Source organism: Gasterosteus aculeatus, chromosome 11 (genome assembly GCF_964276395.1).
Source record: "Gasterosteus aculeatus chromosome 11, fGasAcu3.hap1.1, whole genome shotgun sequence".
In the NCBI taxonomy this organism is placed as follows: domain Eukaryota; kingdom Metazoa; phylum Chordata; class Actinopteri; order Perciformes; family Gasterosteidae; genus Gasterosteus; species Gasterosteus aculeatus.
Window position 1 is genome coordinate 4063993 of NC_135699.1, and position 17597 is coordinate 4081589.

Sequence of the window (17597 nt, forward strand, 5' to 3'; positions counted from 1 at the left end):
TCTCGCTGTACAGCCCTTCTGCCTTTCTTCATCTCCTCTTCCTCATCTTTCTCATCTTTCCCAACGACCCTCCTCGTCCTCCACACTGAGCCTCAAAGCCGATTGGCTTTCCCCCGTCCCGCCGTCGCCTTTTATCCAAATGTGGGTGCTGAGGAATCGGGACTCTAGCTAACAGATGGCCATGAGAACATGACTTACATGGCAGCACGCATTCACACTGACGCACACACACACACACACACACACACACACACACACTGTAGGCAAGAGATGCACACACAACCATCAGGACCACCTGCTATTTAAATACGCTTATAGTCGATTTTTCACGCTTTGAATTACCCAAAAATGAAAACCTGAACTTCAATATTGGCCAACACACATTCACAAACATATAGAAACACACACACACACACACACACATTACAGTAAATAATAGTTCACTGTACATGGTGTAAGTTTAGATTTCACACTTCTTGTGCTGAGCTAGTCCATCCCACAACATGCACGCTGCTGGGCACCTGCCAGCACACACACACACACACACACACACACACACACACATAATGTGCCTGAGGCAAACCTACCAAGCATCATTTGAGAGACATTTATCTCTGCAATGGAAGAAGAAAAATGCCGCAATGGAAGAGGCAAAAGCTGCAACTAAAAGGAGTGAATAACGATGGACAGCAGGTAGCAGATAAACAAGAGAAAGATAGGATTCTCTCTCACACACACACACACACACACACACACACACACAGAACTCCTCGCTTCAGGACCCAAACGAGGTTTAACCGGAGATCTTCCACTCACACACTCACCGTGTCATGGCTGCATCCGAACGCTCGCAGCACGGACGAGGCCAGTTGCGAGAGGAACCGTTGTGACATCTTGGTGTGTGTAAATATATATAGTCAGTGTGTGTGTGTGTGTGTGTGTGTGTGTGTGTGTGTGTGTGTGTGTGTGTGTGGAGGAGAGAGGGGTGTGGTTGAGGTGACCGAGGAGCTACATTCTCATCAGACCGCAGTTAGATGTTGACGGTGTCTGTATGCGTCTTTGAATGAAGGAGGGAGAGAGGACGGAGTCTGCGGAGACTCTGGGACTGTCCTACCTTCCCCTCGGCTTGCCCCTCCCCCTTCCTGGTCACCGCGGCGTCGTAAGGCGGCGCCTCGTGGAGTGGACAGCCCGATTGGCTCGATGTCCTCGAGGAGCTGGCGGAGCCTGTGGGGAGAAACACCATTGGCTGGTTAAAAAAAAAAGCTGATCAACAGATGATTGGCCAGGCTGCCTGACCTCGACCTCCTCCACCCGTGCATCGCCGCTCCATCTCCCTCGCTGCTTTGAGAAGCAGCCAATCACATCCTTTCTCTCCAGCACATAAGAAACCTCCCTAACCAATGGCACCCTGCTAAATTCCTCCTACATCCCCTGCCTTGGCCATCTGTCTGCTAAACCAGCCAAGATCTGTGTGTGTGTGTGTGTGTGTGAGCGTAGAAGTGATATAGAGAATTCTTTCCAATAGATCGGTGGTTTATGACTTGTACATTTCTCCCTCGCTCTACTTAAAACACCTCCACGTTCTCCCCGGCTGCATCACACTTCATGTGAGGATACTGTGAATCAGCGTGATGAAGAGTTACATCTCACTTCTTTCTCTCAGTGAACTAGTCAAACCGTGACTGTGCTGGTGAAGGACCACCCTCCTAAGCTGACGCGTGTCCTACCTGCAGGCTGGTCCACCGACTTGGACTGCTCCAGCAGATGCTCCTTGGCTTTGGCAGACTGGGACAAGACGGTGGCGAGCAGCTGCAGGAGGACAAGAACAAGGACGCATCCACGTGAACACGCACCCAGCAGCTCGTACAGGAAGTGGACGTGGACGCTGTGGTGATGTAAGCCGTGGGTTTGCTGACTGCGGCTTTAATTTCTGCATTTTTGCCGTTTCCATTTTGGCTTTTTGGAACCAAGCAAGAGAAAGAGGCGGAGCTAAATGCAACCAAGAAGGACCTTTGTGGCAAATCTAGACGTGAAGTGAAGTGACTCCTAACGTCTTCATTGTGCATCCGAGTCAGGCCCTCGTTTCCTTCCATTGAGCCTGATAAGGAGCCCAGTCGTAAGAAACAATTTGGACTAAAATCAGGAGAGGGCAGGAGAAAAATCTGTTCCTCAGTCGGTTGGCTCAGGGTGGATAAATGACCCGAGGCCAACTCTCTCCGTGTGTTACACTAGTAAATCACTTCAATGAATAATTCAATTCAAATCATTTGCATTGCTAATTATCATTTAACATCCTCACATCAGAAAAGAAAAAACTCCCCCCAAAAGAAAACTAGTAATGAACACTACGACGCACCAGGACGTTTCCCTGGAAAGTGTTTAGTAAACACTAAACTTGTCGTTCATTTTTTCACTGTTTTTAATGCTGTTTTTGGGGGGGTTCTTTCGTGGTGCTCATACGCCCCACCTGGAATATCACAGTATATGTGTGTGTTAGTTGTGTGTGTTAGTGTGTGCGTATGTTTTTTTACGTACCTTGACCCCCTCAGCCTGCGCATGAAGGACGTGCCCGGTACTGCCGGCGCTCTGGCCGCTGCCCGACGACCTCACGCTGGTCACACTGCCAGAGCTACCCAGACTGCTGCGGTCTCCACCTGTAACACACACACACACACACACGCGCGCACACACAAAAACACACACATGCATTCACACCACACGTACATGCAACCGCCCAAACGACATGTATAGATTTTGTGCATACAGACGCACGCATGTAACAAACAGATGGATGCACACAGTGGCCAACACACAAACACACACACACACAAAGCAGCGAACATACACACACACACACATACACGCAAACACATACACACACGCACATACACACATTGAGTGGTTTAGCTGATATCCAAAGCAACGCGGTAACAGGTTTGACTCTCCATTGAAATGCACTGGGCAGCATGTGGATGGGACGGACGGACGGACGGACGGACGACAAACAAGGAGGTGGAGTAAACGAGACACACCTTTCACTTTCACACACAGACACGCCTCTTTCCTCTCACTTCTTCTCGCTTTCTTTCCTATGTTTTTTGTCCCTCTCTCTCACACGAATATGTCTCCGTACATCCAGTTGGAAAGACACACAGACTGTAGACCGATGTCCTACACAAAGGGCCTGTGGGCTCGGCTGAGTTTGGATGGAGGGTTAAGCAGGACATGGGGGGGCTGTCAGGAGCAGGTCAAAGAGTATCTGAAAGCCTTCAGACATCATCTCTTTTTTATCGCTTGTAGATGGATGACTAAGTTCTGCTCTTGGGGACATTTGCAGTGTGGAGCGTGGACACCAGCGAGGCAGTGCCGGGCAGAGACGTCTTTTTTTGAAAGGATGTCAGATACTGTTTGACCCCCCCGGTCAGAGCCTACAGGGGTCGGGGGGTCGGGGGCTCAGCGCAGTGCGGCTTAGTTACCTGCCACTGACTTGCGCAGAACCCAGATCTCTTCGTTGGAGCCTCCGTGGGGCCCGCAGCACGCGGCGGGGGGGCTGTGAGGACTGGCCTCTGAGCCGCGACAACCTTCAACACAGAACACCACTGTTAGCCGCTAACCGACCCTAAGCTGGCCGCTAGTAGCATCGCTGCCCTGTTGCTGTCCAATCCGACTACTTACACCAGCGAAAACTCATGTTTCTTTCATCATTTATTTTTTTGTCGAACTTTGGGGCAGCTGAATATACAACGTTGGTAAATGATTAGCTGATGCGGCTAACGTATTAGCAAACCTTTGGCAACGTCAGCACTAGTTTGACGATGTGTATCTGCCAAGGTGGTGAATTGAAGTCAAATGTTGCCTTTTAGCTCTGTTTTGGTCACCGGCAATTCATTAGAAAATGTTCAACTCTTTAGCTGATAATTGCTCCGCTTTGTTCACTGTTTTTTTGCTCTTCGGATTTGGTAGAACTGAGTAGAATGGAAACTTGACCAATCTTACATTACACATCCATTGTTCAGATAAATATATTGTAGCTTTAAAGTGAGGCTGAAACTAGCGTTTATTTATAGCTTAAAAACATGTAACACGATAACAAAACCGGTGTAGTTCAGAACAATGACAGTTATTTAGTATTTAGAATTAGGCTTTGTCACATAGTGGTAGTAAAACGATATTGAGCATTGAAACTGTAAAATTTAAAAATATACTGAGTCTCTCTCCACTGACGACAGATCACAGCCGATGTCGGGATCATTTTAGACGGAAAAATTTGAAACTGGGGAATTTAATAAATTACTCGCAGAAAGAACACTTATTTCTTATATTTGTTATTACGATTGTTTTAAAGGGCTATTTAAGTTTCACTTACACGCCACACTTACACCCTCACATACGTGCTCGCACACGCACACGCACACACAGAAAGAAATACAGCATATATATATATATATAGATAGATTTATGGAACATTTATATACCTGATGTACATAAATAGATCCATAACATGAATATCTGTGAAGATACACATATATGCCATAATGTACATACATATACATATATAATACAGCCATATGTATTAGCCATAAATAGATTTATGGAACATTTATATACCTGATGTACATAAATAGATCCATAACATGAATATCTGTGAAGATACACATATATGCCATAATGTACATACATATACATATATAATACAGCCATATGTGTGTGATTATATATGTAAGCCTTGTCAGAATGGGGCTGCTGTAGTGCATTTGGAGATAAACCATTACTACCATCATACTAATGGTTTATGAATAGTTTAAATATGTGACCAACATTGCTCCCAAGAAACACACACATAGAAAACATTTCTGTTCCGCTTGCTCTCGTGTAATGTCGCAGCTCCTTCTTGTGGCCGTCTCGCCTCCCTCCAAGTGGACGGAGCAAAACGAAGGACTCAAGTGCGTCTTCAGGGACTCTGATTATTCTGCGATTGTTTTGTACGTTACGGCCACTGAGCAGCTGACCTGCAGAACATCCTGGTGACATTTTCTCACCGTGCTTCCGGGTCTCTGACACTCTAACACTTGACATTTTGCAAGTATTTGCATGTACTATCAGCATTTTTTTCTAATACATTACATTCAAGAGTCCAACAATTAGATTTATTTCAGCTACGATATCTTACTGGATCTTTGAAAATGTCACCCGTTACTGCCTGACAAAGCTTTTCTGAAGCAGCAACTAAACATCTGCCGACTCAACTGTCAATAAAGCGACAACAGAAAGTAAAGGTATATTTTTTTCCAAAGTCATAACAACAATATTAATTGGTATTGTTTCCAATTGTTAATCAATAATTTGCGATTAATTAATATAATGTGGACATGCTCCCTCGTCCAAAGTCTTCAATGCCGCACACACACTCTCACATGGACATATTGAGGTGCAAGCTGGGAAAGGCGGAGTTAAAATGTTCAGACGTGACACAGGGACACGCGGGACGAGGCAGGACAGAACCAGAAAACAAATCATCACACTTGTCTGTTGGGTTGAGGGTTGTGTGTGGTGAAGTTGTCTTAGTGGGACTGTGGGGATGTACGGGCAAACAACCAAGAGGGAGAAAGGAAGGAAGGGGGGAAAAAATATAACTGCAAAAAAAGCCAAGTGAAGCACAAACTGAACAGAGGACTGAGGTAAAACGGGCATCTCTCCTCCCACCTGAACTATATTCTTCTTCTCTGGCATTGACCAGATGTAAATGTGTGGGGCGGGTCGCAATGTCAGCAGTATTACAACCACAACCTTAAAAAATCCACACCCGTGTATCAGCACTTTGACAACTCTTTTCTTTTAAAAGGGCCGAAATGCTACGGCAGTGATCAAACCCACTTCACATGAGAGATGTCATGTTACAGGGCTTACATCAGCTCGCAGCGTTCCTTCACAGGCCTGACATGAAGCAGCTGCTGGGATCTTTGCTCTCAAGGGGCAACAAAAGCCAAACGTGTGGTTCAGCCTACTTAGCGCAGTAATTACAGACCATAATTAGTATCAGAAATGTGGGTTGATTTTATGAAGCCCTTAAAAACTATTTTAAACTGAAATAGCCCATCAGACAGCTGTGCTTAACCAACTTATTCTAAGCCATGTGCAAGAAATATTTATCTTTTCATCATTGCGTACGTCCACTGGGTGAAGCTCTTATTGCTAAAATAGCAACACATAGCACACATTAGCTTAAACACACTAGACTTCTGGCTAACAGCTGACATTAATGGAGATGACAACAGTAACAACAGAAAAAAGAAAGTTATATAATATGAGCAACACATAAAATTACATAAATAATGATACATAACAGAAAACTTCAATGGATGCCTTCTTAAAACAACATCATAAAAAATCATCAAGAATCTTACATGACCAATCAGACATGGTATCGGAGGAAAGCATCTCTTGAAGCTTTATTAATAATAATATAAATAATGAAAAAGGGGCCGTGTACCTGGGGCAGTGGGTGTGTCTCCCAGTGGGGTTGTCACGGGCGACTTGCTATAGCCAAAGGAAGTGAAAAGTGGAAGCAGTGGCTGATGGGAATGTGGTGGAGGAGGAGGCGGTGGAGGCAGGATATGGATCTGATGGAACGTGGTGTCGTTGCCGTTGACTACCGCGTTGGCAGGGGCAATCGTTGTCGGAGGAACCAGCGGTATCTTTTGAAACTGTTGGGTGCAAATGACTGTGCTGGCCAAACCTAGATAACAGCCACCGTGACGTCACACGGACACACACACACGCACACACACACACACACACACACACACACACACACACACAACCAGCCAACAGTGATCCACCGCCACGTGACACACAAACGACAGAGAACAGAGAATTACATGTAAGAAAGAAGGAAGTGGGAGAAAAGAAAAATTAAAAAGAAATGCCGAAGTTACAAAATCAATCAAACGGCTGATGTTAAAGGCGGACGAAGAGAAGGATGACAAACAGATGTTGGGATGAAATGAATGGAGAGGTGAAAGAGAAAACCATGGAGGGTCCCGCCGAACATTGTCGTTCAGTCATTAAGTCATTAGCTATAAATATTTAAAAACTAAATATTTTTTTGCGATCAGAGGACATAATCTTGATAGCTTCCTGTATTCCAGCCATCATCAGTCTTGACTGGTCCCTGACAACAAAAAGCAAATGTTGTGACTTATGTGCTTAAGTTAAGTTAAAGTGGTCGTGATAATCGCCGCAAAGCTAGTTTATGTTTGTTGAAAAAAAAGTGAATAAGAGGTGAAGATGCTTAAAACAGGAATAATAAAAAATGTATGAAAAACCGCTGAGTAAATGAAAAAAGCTACTTTATCCCAGTGTGTGTGTGTGTGTGTGTGTGTGTGTGTGTGTGTGTGTGTGTGTGTGTGCCCTGACAGCGATTTGTCAGTATGGCTGTACAATCTCAGTTGGAGGCTCCAGCTGTACCGTTACCACAGCTGTCCTATGCGCTGAATGCAGCAGTTACTTCGACGGGTTTCTGTCGCGGTAAAAAAGGACTATGCAGTAAATACTGAGTGATCCAAGATCGACTTACATGAGGGAGGAGAGATGGTGTGAAAGTGAGACCTTTGTGATGTCGGGGGATGAGGCCGACAGCAATAGGGAGACGGACATACAGAGAACTAGGACTCAATAGGATAATTTCAGAGCGACAGACGGACGGATGGACAAACAGAGATACCAGACCTCCAGACAGACACCAATATACACAGTTAAAAACATGTGAGCCTCTGTGTGGCTGCGCAGTGACACTTTGGTGTGATGTGATGGGTGTGAATGTGCACTGTGGATCCCACCAAAGAGGCTAAAGAAGCTCAACACGGTGATATAAAATGGAGAAATGGGGTTAAAATATCTTTTGGGGGAGATTGGACACCTGTTAAGTAACAAAAACACAGATGACAGCAAAATCCCAGGCGTGGCCCTGGCAGACCTTCGCAAGGCTTTCAACGTGAGCTAGCCAGCAGCTAACGACGCTAACGGCGCTGACTGAGCTAACTGTTTAGCTCTGCGTGGAGAACTAGAGAATGCCACAGTGGGCTACAGAAAGGTGAAACAACCAATGCTCTACATATAACTACATCTGCGTGTGAATAGCATGAATGTTACATGGCTTTATTGAGGCCTTTAGCAATACAAAGCACAGTATATAGTATTTAGAGTATATACTATAGGCTAACGCTATGAATGATAAGTGTAGAAAAATGTTTTACCCCAATTTTAAGTACGTTTTAATTGGATTCGTGGTTTGATATTCATCTTAAGATAACAGGTTTTGAACTAGTCAGCTGTTTCTGGTCTTCATGCGTAGCTAAGCAAAGCCAACAGGCTGCTGACGGTGTAGTTTCATAGAAATGTGTGTCATAAACTCTCCACAATTTCTGTGCAAGAAAACTAACGAGCGCATTTCTCCCTTAACAAATGTCTATCATTCGGCAGGAAAAGTGTACGTCATCCGCCAGGGACAAGCGGAGGATGTTGGTGTCTGCATTCTCACTGCTGAACAGGTACTTTCCAGGTGAATCAATCAGCTGTATTTGTGTTACAGTTCTAGATCCCAATGAGGCCAACTGGCTTGCACACATTCATGTGGGATTACATCTTCCGCAGTGAAAAGATGATGCTGAGTGTTTGGCCCCGCTGAGCAGAGATGAATGAGATGTAAGGTTAATCCTCACGGGTCTATGGGAGAGGCTCAAACATGAATTCACTTAGCGTCACATTTCTTCATCTGGGTGTCGTCCAAATATGTGTTATTTGGTGCTTTGCTTGATACTTTATCGGGACAGTCAGTTTGGTCCGGTTTTAATTTACTCCAACGCACTCACTCTGACACACACACACACACATAAGAGTACACACACCTGTGCGCTTGCTGATGACCTCCACCATGGTGGAAGGGAAGTAGCCCACGCGGTCATTTCCTGTTCGGTTGTCATGGATACAGCCTTTCCAGCGACCGTCGGGGTGCTGCTCCAGAACCTGTCAGGTAGGCAGGTTCACCACTATAATATTAAGTTTCATCTATTCTTAGCATTGCAAAAGTTACTGAAAGACAACTATAATTGAACCATTTTTTCCAGAGTTTGAAATGATTTAACTTGTCAGACACAAAGACAAAACTGTTTTTTGGAGCTGTCTAAAATGTTCTGTCAGACCGCAGCGAAGCCAAATTATTCACTCAGACCTCACGGGAGAAAGCACAGGCACCGCTTGGCTTCCTAATTACAGTAAGAAGTACCTAAAGACTGTATGGACGCTCATAAATATTCACAAGCGGTGGGTGCAAAGGAATTCAACACCCTAATTTATAAAAATGTCTTTGTAAAATATATGCATGGTAAATGAGGGAAGCTGAAACCCCTCAATCTTGCGTATTCATTAGTAATCGCATCGAACACAGTGACAGCACATTAAAAATACCTGCAATTTGGTTGTCAGGGCGATGATAAAACAACCACCACACTTTTTTGTGATTCCTTTATCCAAACACTCAAAAACTGTAGAACAGAAGCCCTACAATACAAGGGAGAAAACGTGCTATATTCTACAATCTCTATTTCTAACAGTGCAGATTTATATGTTTTATTATCAGTGTCAACCCGATGTGTTAAATAGGACTTAAAGCAGGCTAGTTCAAAATTCTTTATGGACTAAAAACACAAGCTACATATTCCGTGTGTAGGCGATTCAAACTCACGGATGCTTATCCTGCCAAAATGTTTCCATTACATTGGAGAAAACTCTTATTTTATACACCAACTCTGAAAGTGGATCACTTTTCCCTCAGGGCTTCCATATGCAGAATGCTGCCTGCAGGAATATTGTCACCAGGTCCACATACTGTCTCATCTCTTCAGGTTAATTTGCCACAGTTGAGCACAATCTGTAGCTGACACATGACACCATGCGGGGTCCGGGGACCGGAAGGAGAATCGGCCATTAATTAGCAGCACATTATTCCATGAGAAAATCAAATGGTGTGTAAAATGTCACAGCGGATGAAATGTCCATCACAGCTTTACATCAGACCTACAGAGGGAAAAAAATGTAACCAATAGTTACATTCGTGAAACTAGATTGAATCGCTTTTTGGGAGTTTCTACGCGTGTAGGTTCAGGTATAACATGAACTGAATAATCAGCTCTGGTTGCACATCTATGCCTTCTGAGCAGTCATTAGGGAGGTCTTCATTAAAAAAATAAAACTGAGAAGAAAAATACAAAAAAATCACACTGAAAAACACTGAAACTGGCCATTGTGTGTGTTTGTGCGTGTGTGTTACCGTAATGACGTCTCCTGCTTTGATGTTGAGGCTGGTCAGGTCGTAGTTGTTGCAGTAATCCTTCAGAGCCCGAACCTGGAGGGCCGCTGATGCATCTGCAGCGCAGCGGGAGACAGCAAATACCCACCACATTAAATCAATCACTACGGGTAAAAATAAGTGTCTCTCATAGTTGGTAACGGCGTCCCTGAATCCCCGCACAGGAGTATGATGGTCTAATCACATTAAACACTGTAACAGAGTTTTCAAACTACCTGCAATTTGGTTGTCAGGGCGATGATAAGATAACCAAACACTGCAGAACAGAAGCAGCACGATCAATGAGCGGTGATTGACAGCTGCGTCAGGCTCTGATTTTGTTGTTATGAAAGGAAACAACTTCCTCTTTACATCAAAACTATGACTTCAAAGCAATACCTTTCAATATTACATACTAACCTCATCATCGTCTCTTACCAAATGGAATTATGTACATATTTTGTTCTGTATATATCTGTGTATGTAATAAAAAGAAAAAAGATTGGGGAATCACTCCCCCTTCCATTCACCCATGCATGCATCAATCCATCCATCTATGCGTCCATCCATAAATCCACCATTCAATCCATCCATCCGTTTGTGTTTCCATCCAGCCATCCATCTATGGACTAATAATCCATTATTCCATCCATCCATGCGTCGTACCCCTCAGCAGTTGTTTGATCTCTCTGCTGGCCTGTGTTGCAGAGAACTGGTATACGATGTCGAGTGCAGTCTGGCTGTAGGTGTTTCTCACCGTGGCATTGATGCCACTCTGTTGAAGAGAAAAGAATAGATGTGGGACAGTTTGTCGACTTTCAAATGACTTCAAAAGTAAGTTGGTTTCATGTGGACCTCAAGTAAAAGATCTGAGAGTGAAAACATAGAGGACGTTTTCCTTTGTGTTCCACATCACACGGTGTCCAGTAAATGTGTCTTCATACTAATTAGACACCGAGGGGATGTTGTGTAGCACTAATAGTAAAATAATAACAGGAATCAGACACTCAACACATGTAATACTTCCTAAGGAACCCTGTATAGGAATATTTTGTCTGTTTACACAATAAGAGTAAAAATCTTTCTCTGACGCAAAAATCACATTTATAAAATATTACACTTATTATATTTTTTTACGTAGTGGAGACAGCAGTTACATTCGGGGGAGGTTTCGGCCTTGATGGGGCCCGTCTTAGATCATAACGGCCCATAAAGCAGAACCCGGGCGGTCAGTGAAGTTCCGCTCACCTCCAGCAGGAGTCTCACGGCCTCAGTCTTTCCACACAGGGCGGCTTCGTGCAGGGCAGTGCCCGCTTTGGTCTGTCGGTTGATGTCGATTCCCGCCTGGATCAAGAGTCTGACAGCAGAGGGCAGAAGAGAGGACGAAGGGGATGGTGGAGGGAGGGGGGGGGGGGGGTCAAAGGTCACACAGGGATGTGGAGGGGAGAGGAGTTGAATGAGGTGGAGTGGAGAAGGAGGAAAGTGAAGTCGTGGTACACTGCGCCTGATCTAAAGGATACAGCTGGCAAATGACTAAAGTAGACCATTTCTCAAAACGTCTCTGCTCAAAACCCATTTGTTAAGTCTTACATTTAAAATGAAAAAGAATGAAAATATCCTTGGTGGTTTAAACAGCCGGGCATTGTAGTTTTTAGCAAACAATGTAAAAATAGTGTGTTTGTTGAGGGACAAGCTGCGGATTAACACTCGTCCCGCAGCTTCAGTGAATTGGAATTATTGGGTTACAGATTGAAACAAAACATGGATTAAATTAACTTCACTGGCTTGTGTCATTAATTAACTTGGTAATGAGCGTTCTCCTCAGTAAAAGGTCAGGGCTTCTTTCTCTCGCTCACACTAACTTTTCTGTGTGTGTGTTTGTGTGAGGAAGAAGTCAGGAAGTGCATCGCCTGCACATTCAGGCCTTAAAACACACGTGTGGATCAATCCAGAACCAGAACCATACTTTCAATGACACGGTGAGGAAGGCTGAAAAGATCAGAATGACATGTGGCAGCTGTCAAAGAGAAGCTGCCGCTTTTCGTCATCCTCCAGCTTCCACTGACTTGTAGTCAGTATGTGTGTGTGTGTCTGTGTGTGTGTGTGTGTGAGTGTTCCGCAGCCTGCCAGCCGTGCCTAATGAGCATCATCAATCAGCATCACTTCTAGAGAAGCAGACTCTGCACTTTCCGTACGACAGAGTTCCATCTGTAAATGTGCAGCGGGTTGAGTGTATTTATGAGTATGTGACTGATGCGTCATCGCTCGTTGTTCATACGCCTAATTGGATCTCAGGGTTCCGCTGCTGTGTTGTGTATCGGTTTTCTTAACAAGCTCAGGAGGACATTTAAACCCAGTGACTGAGGTGTGTGTGTGTGTGTGTGTGTGTGTGTGTGTGTGAGAGGGATGAACCTCTGCGTGTGTTGACCTGATACCTGATAATGTCTATGTGTCCATTCTTGGCGGCCAGGTGGAGCGGAGACGTCCCGTTGGGGTCGTTGGTGTCTCCTTTTTTGGGCTCCAGCAAGGCAGCACACATATTGCTGGACAGCAACAACTGCACCACCTACACACACACACACACACACACACACATTTGAACACGTCTTCAGACTGTCTTGAGGCGGTTTCTTGACGGACGACTAACAGCTTGGTTCTTACCCCGACTCTGCCGAACTCGCAGGCCAGGTCCAGAGGTGTTTTACCCGCGTTGTCCACAATGCACGGGTTGGACTGGTGCTGCAGCAGCATCTCCGACTGGACACACACACACACACACACACACACACAGTAAAAGAGAATCCCTCCCTGTACAATGGTCCTTAGAGGAGGCCTGTGACATCAAGTCAAAGGAAAAGCTCGGTTAAAGTGGATAACGGACTTAGAAGGATAAATCCCCCCAATATGGAATTAGTTCATTGTGCTTTCTAATAAACCTTAAGTTGAACAAATCCGTAGAGCCCGTCAAATTAGACTCTGTAGCTTCTGACAAAAACACTGTCTCTGCATACTTGGTGTTAAAGCAAATGTCCAATGGTCCGTGTGCCGCCCCGGATGTTGAATAACTCTGCTTTAATCTGTGGTCCGGTTCAGTGTTTTTTATTCCTGCACTTGCACACTTGGAGCAGCTGTTTGTTACGCTGTGTAACTCACAGTTATTTCATCAAATAGGAGGGACGGTTCTGCAGCTTTGGGGCCTGCGGATGCTGAGCGCAGCTCCCCTTCTGGCTGTGTTAGCAGCTGGAGAGAGTGTGCGCTATCTTTCATGCTTCGGCACTGCAGTGCTTCACGGAGATTCTTCTCTTTTTTTTTTTTTTCTTGCCCGGAAAACCCTCCAGGGCGGGATTTTCTTTAACGGGTCATTTCTTAACCCGGCTTTGTTGCATTCGTTTCATTTCTGACAGAGGAAACAACAGTGCAGCATCGATAACAACAAGACACAAGTGGTGCATGTTGAAGGAGACATGATTGCAGATGACTCACATCGAACATCTGGCAGCAGTTCTGACACGTTGACTTTTTAGCTCTGCAGCTACGTCGCTACATTACACGTCTACCTAGCAACCATCATTTGGCCATTTGGGGTCAGCGCAAACACGCTGTGGACTATGACATATCAGCACGCTTTAATAACCCCGTACACATGTCAGGGACATTTTGGGCATATTGTGTTTCATATTTGGATCCTAAAATGATCCAAACATGAAACACAATATGCCAAAAATGTCCCTGACATGTGTACGGGGTTATTAAAGCGTGCTGATATGTCATAGTCCACAGCGTGTGCTAAAGGATTTTGCATAATTTTTGGGGCCGGATGCAAGTTATTGATTTTGCTACCATGTGTAAACTGTGCATCAAAAAAAGACACATCAGGCGTTAAAACGATGGATCTTCTGCGTATCATCGACAATTACCTTCAATTACATTCATTACATATTCAATCCAGGCTCCCGGCTGCTAAATCCTAGATTTGACAGTTCTCCACCAGATAAATTCTTATTCAAATCCTCAAAACCAATATTGTTGTTGATAACAACGTCATTTCTCAGACTTTTAAATCAAATGTCCCCTAAGTATTTAGTTTCGAACAGAATATGAATTTGATTTAATGGGAGTTATGGAAACAAAATTGGTATTTTAAAGATAATAAAAACAGAAATCCTCATAGCATCTGGGGCAGGCTGTTCTACTAAAGGATGCCGTATGGATTATGATCGATGGCTTTGTCTTGTGTCTCTGGTGTCCTCAGACCAGAGGACAGACCCTTGTTGAGTCGTGACGGTCCTCCACTCTCAGCTGTGTTCGACATGAAGCGCCGTCACTCACCACGTCGTAGTGGCCGTGCTGCGCCGCCAGGTGGAGAGGAATCTGCCCCTCATCTGATTGGCCGTTGACGGACGAGCCGGACTTCAGCAGCATCTTCATGGGCTCCGCCTTCCCCTGCCATGCTGCGTAGTGCAGCGGCCGCATACCTGCACGCACACACACACACACAAGCTGCGTTTTATGTGTGTGCAAAACTCAGATCTCTCCCTTTTTATTATTATAAATGTTTATCTGTGTGTGTGTGTGTGTGTGTGTGTGTGTGTGTGCACATTATCCCCTGACCTTTTTGGTCTCTGATGTCGACAGCTGCCTGTGACTCCAGCAGCAGAGTGATGAGCTCCAGGTTCCCATTGAGAGACGCATGATGCAGCGGAGAAAACCTATGATACACACACACACATCATAGTAACTGTGAATTACACTTATTTTCTAGCGTTAGGTCGGCATTATATTTATTTTTCCTTCATGACAGAAAATGTAGTTATTGCTTTTGTTTCGGACCAAACAACCCTGTTAAAAATAGTACACACACATGCATACTCTCTGTCTGTCTCACACACACACACACACACACACACACACACACACACACACACACACACACACACACACACACACACACACACACACGCACACACGCACAGTCACTTACACAGGTCAGTGATAATGGCAAAGCAGAGCATGACAAAAACGTTTAATATCAGAGGATTAGCACTGATGGGATGGTGGGAGGTGAAAGAAATACACAAAAGGAAGGGTATTATATTGTGTAAGAGATACCGTGTGTGTGTGTGTGTGTGTGTGTGTGTGAGAGGCCACAGGCAGGATGCCGAGTAGATAAGATTGACATGTCAGCCTTGATGGTTAAGCATGAGAAAGAGTAGAAGGAGCCCAAAGCATCAAATAACCCGAGGATTCCGACAGCCAACAAATGCCCATAAACACACACAAACACACACAGCAAACTGCTTTCGGGGTCTTCTAACACACGCCTCCTGTCTGACTCATATCCACAGTGACATCTGTCTCCGTCCCCCCGTCTCTTTCTCCTCCTCTCTCGAGATTTGCTCATTTGCAGTGAAACCACAGGCAGCTGATGACCCGAGAAACTAGTCAGTCAAATGTGTGATTCTCTGGGCCGAAGGCCAGTGGTGAAACCATGATTGTTTGATGGAGAAAGCGCTTTCTAGATGTACCAATCTCTCAAGAGCTGGTTTAGGCAGCGATCTTGAATAGTCGTGGTTCGGCATTGGCCTTGAATGGTTAACGCCGGGCTCTGGTCTTGACCATTGGAGGCTAAAGCTAAGGATTGACCTTGAATAGCTCGTTAGCTACGCTACTTATTATTAACACTTTTGCTTAATTTTGTAGTTTTCTATTCCTGCGTCCAATTCAGTATTCATCGACACCTCCGGGAGGTTAAGCTAGGCTAACTAGCTGTTTCTAAGGTAAGCAGCTACGTCCTTCTATCCATTTGCAAACCGAGCAAGTTGCCTTTTCCCTCATTAACTAATTAGCTTGCTACACTTTGGTTTCAAAAGAATTACTAAGAATAATAACGTTATCGTTGATGTATATTATTGTTGGTGGGTTGTGTTAGTTTCTGATTTGCCGTCTTTTACGATTGGACAGTGAATTGCTGACTGTTTCAGTAACCATGGAGACGATTTAAGAGTGAGTGTCAATGCTTGCAAGCTGGACAGAGAGTGTGGATTATTTAGTCTGAAATAGGGCTGAATGTGGGCGTCACTCTTCGAGTGTGCCTGTGAGTGTGGAGCCGCATACTGAGGAGGAGTGACCCGGTCTAGTTCATCCAAATCCCCCCATCGCCCCGTCCCTCCTCGCCTCCTTCCCTCCTCGCCTCCTTCCCTCTGCCTGCACTACTTCCTCTCTTCTCCTTTCCTTAGTTTCATCACCAAACCACACACACAGCCACGGGTAAAAAATAAACACAACATGGAGACTGGACATACGTATATGTGTTGGAAGCACGACCCCCACAGCGGCTCAGGGTGCAAACAGACAAGTGCAGCAGAGAGAGAGGGAGGGAGAGGGAGGGAGAGAGGGAGAGAGAGAGAGAGAGGGAGGTAGATGCACTTATTGTATGAATAAAAACACTTGTTTTATAGAGTTTATATATTATATTATATTGTATATATATTGCAATTAATTCAAAACAAAGAAGGAAGAACCGTATTTCTTTTGTTTGGGGGGGTTGGGAGTTCTTACACTGTCGCTATACGCTCAAAGGGGGCCTTGACAGACCTTGAGAGTTTCGGTCAAGTGACTTAACTTGTGTTCTCTCCACTGGCCTCCAGGGGGCGACTCCTCTGGTTATTGTAAAGAAGTCAATGCGTAAATCAATACACCCCCGTCTTGATTTATTCCCACAGTGAACATTGCAAACACGGGTTAATGGTCTGAATCTCTAGTTTCAACTCATCCTGAATAAAAAAATCAGCATGACGTTCATTAGTGAATCATGGTCCAGAGTATGCTTTAGGGCGGGCTTACTGTGATTGACAGGTCTCTGCCGCTAACACCCCTCCTTATCCCAAACATGGTCACTTCTGTTCATCGGTTGCACCTGTAATCCAAGATGGCGACGGGCGGCTGGACGGACTGGAGGCTTCTAAAGCACAGTGGGTGACGTGACGATGACCACGTCCACCTCCACCGCCTCCTCTCCCTGATTCATTCTCTTTGTACTCCTCGCTTTCTAATGTCACTATGACGACAACCTGTTACTAAAATAACATGAATCCATACCTTATAAAACCTTTAAATAAAACAAGGAGTGACGATGTCAGCATCATTGAGTCGTCGTAAAAACAGAGACGAGAAGAGCTTTCTCACTGTGCATGCCGCAATACTGACTTCTCAGAGACGACTAGAACCACTCAACCTCCACCCCCCCGTCCCC

The 17597-nt window shown here is 44.9% G+C and overlaps 1 protein-coding gene across 11 annotated transcripts in view; it reads right to left on the bottom strand.

Moving 5' to 3' along the window:
• The window catches only part of caskin1 (CASK interacting protein 1), a 62072-nt gene that overhangs the window by 10462 nt on the left and 34013 nt on the right, over positions 1-17597 (bottom strand). For 4 of the 11 annotated variants that reach the window (XM_078084482.1, XM_078084481.1, XM_078084479.1 and 1 more), the window contains exons 3-15: positions 14957-15054; positions 14675-14820; positions 13007-13102; positions 12781-12911; positions 11594-11702; positions 11012-11120; positions 10328-10422; positions 8907-9024; positions 6491-6736; positions 3477-3581; positions 2536-2654; positions 1728-1809; positions 1115-1224 (exon numbers count right to left, since the gene is read on the bottom strand). In XM_078084482.1, coding sequence (XP_077940608.1) covers positions 1115-1224; positions 1728-1809; positions 2536-2654; positions 3477-3581; positions 6491-6736; positions 8907-9024; positions 10328-10422; positions 11012-11120; positions 11594-11702; positions 12781-12911; positions 13007-13102; positions 14675-14820; positions 14957-15054 — 1564 coding nt within the window. The remainder of the gene's footprint in view (positions 1-1114; positions 1225-1727; positions 1810-2535; positions 2655-3476; positions 3582-6490; positions 6737-8906; positions 9025-10327; positions 10423-11011; positions 11121-11593; positions 11703-12780; positions 12912-13006; positions 13103-14674; positions 14821-14956; positions 15055-17597) is intronic. The other 7 variants (XM_078084488.1, XM_078084487.1, XM_078084486.1 and 4 more) reach the window with 3 other exon arrangements.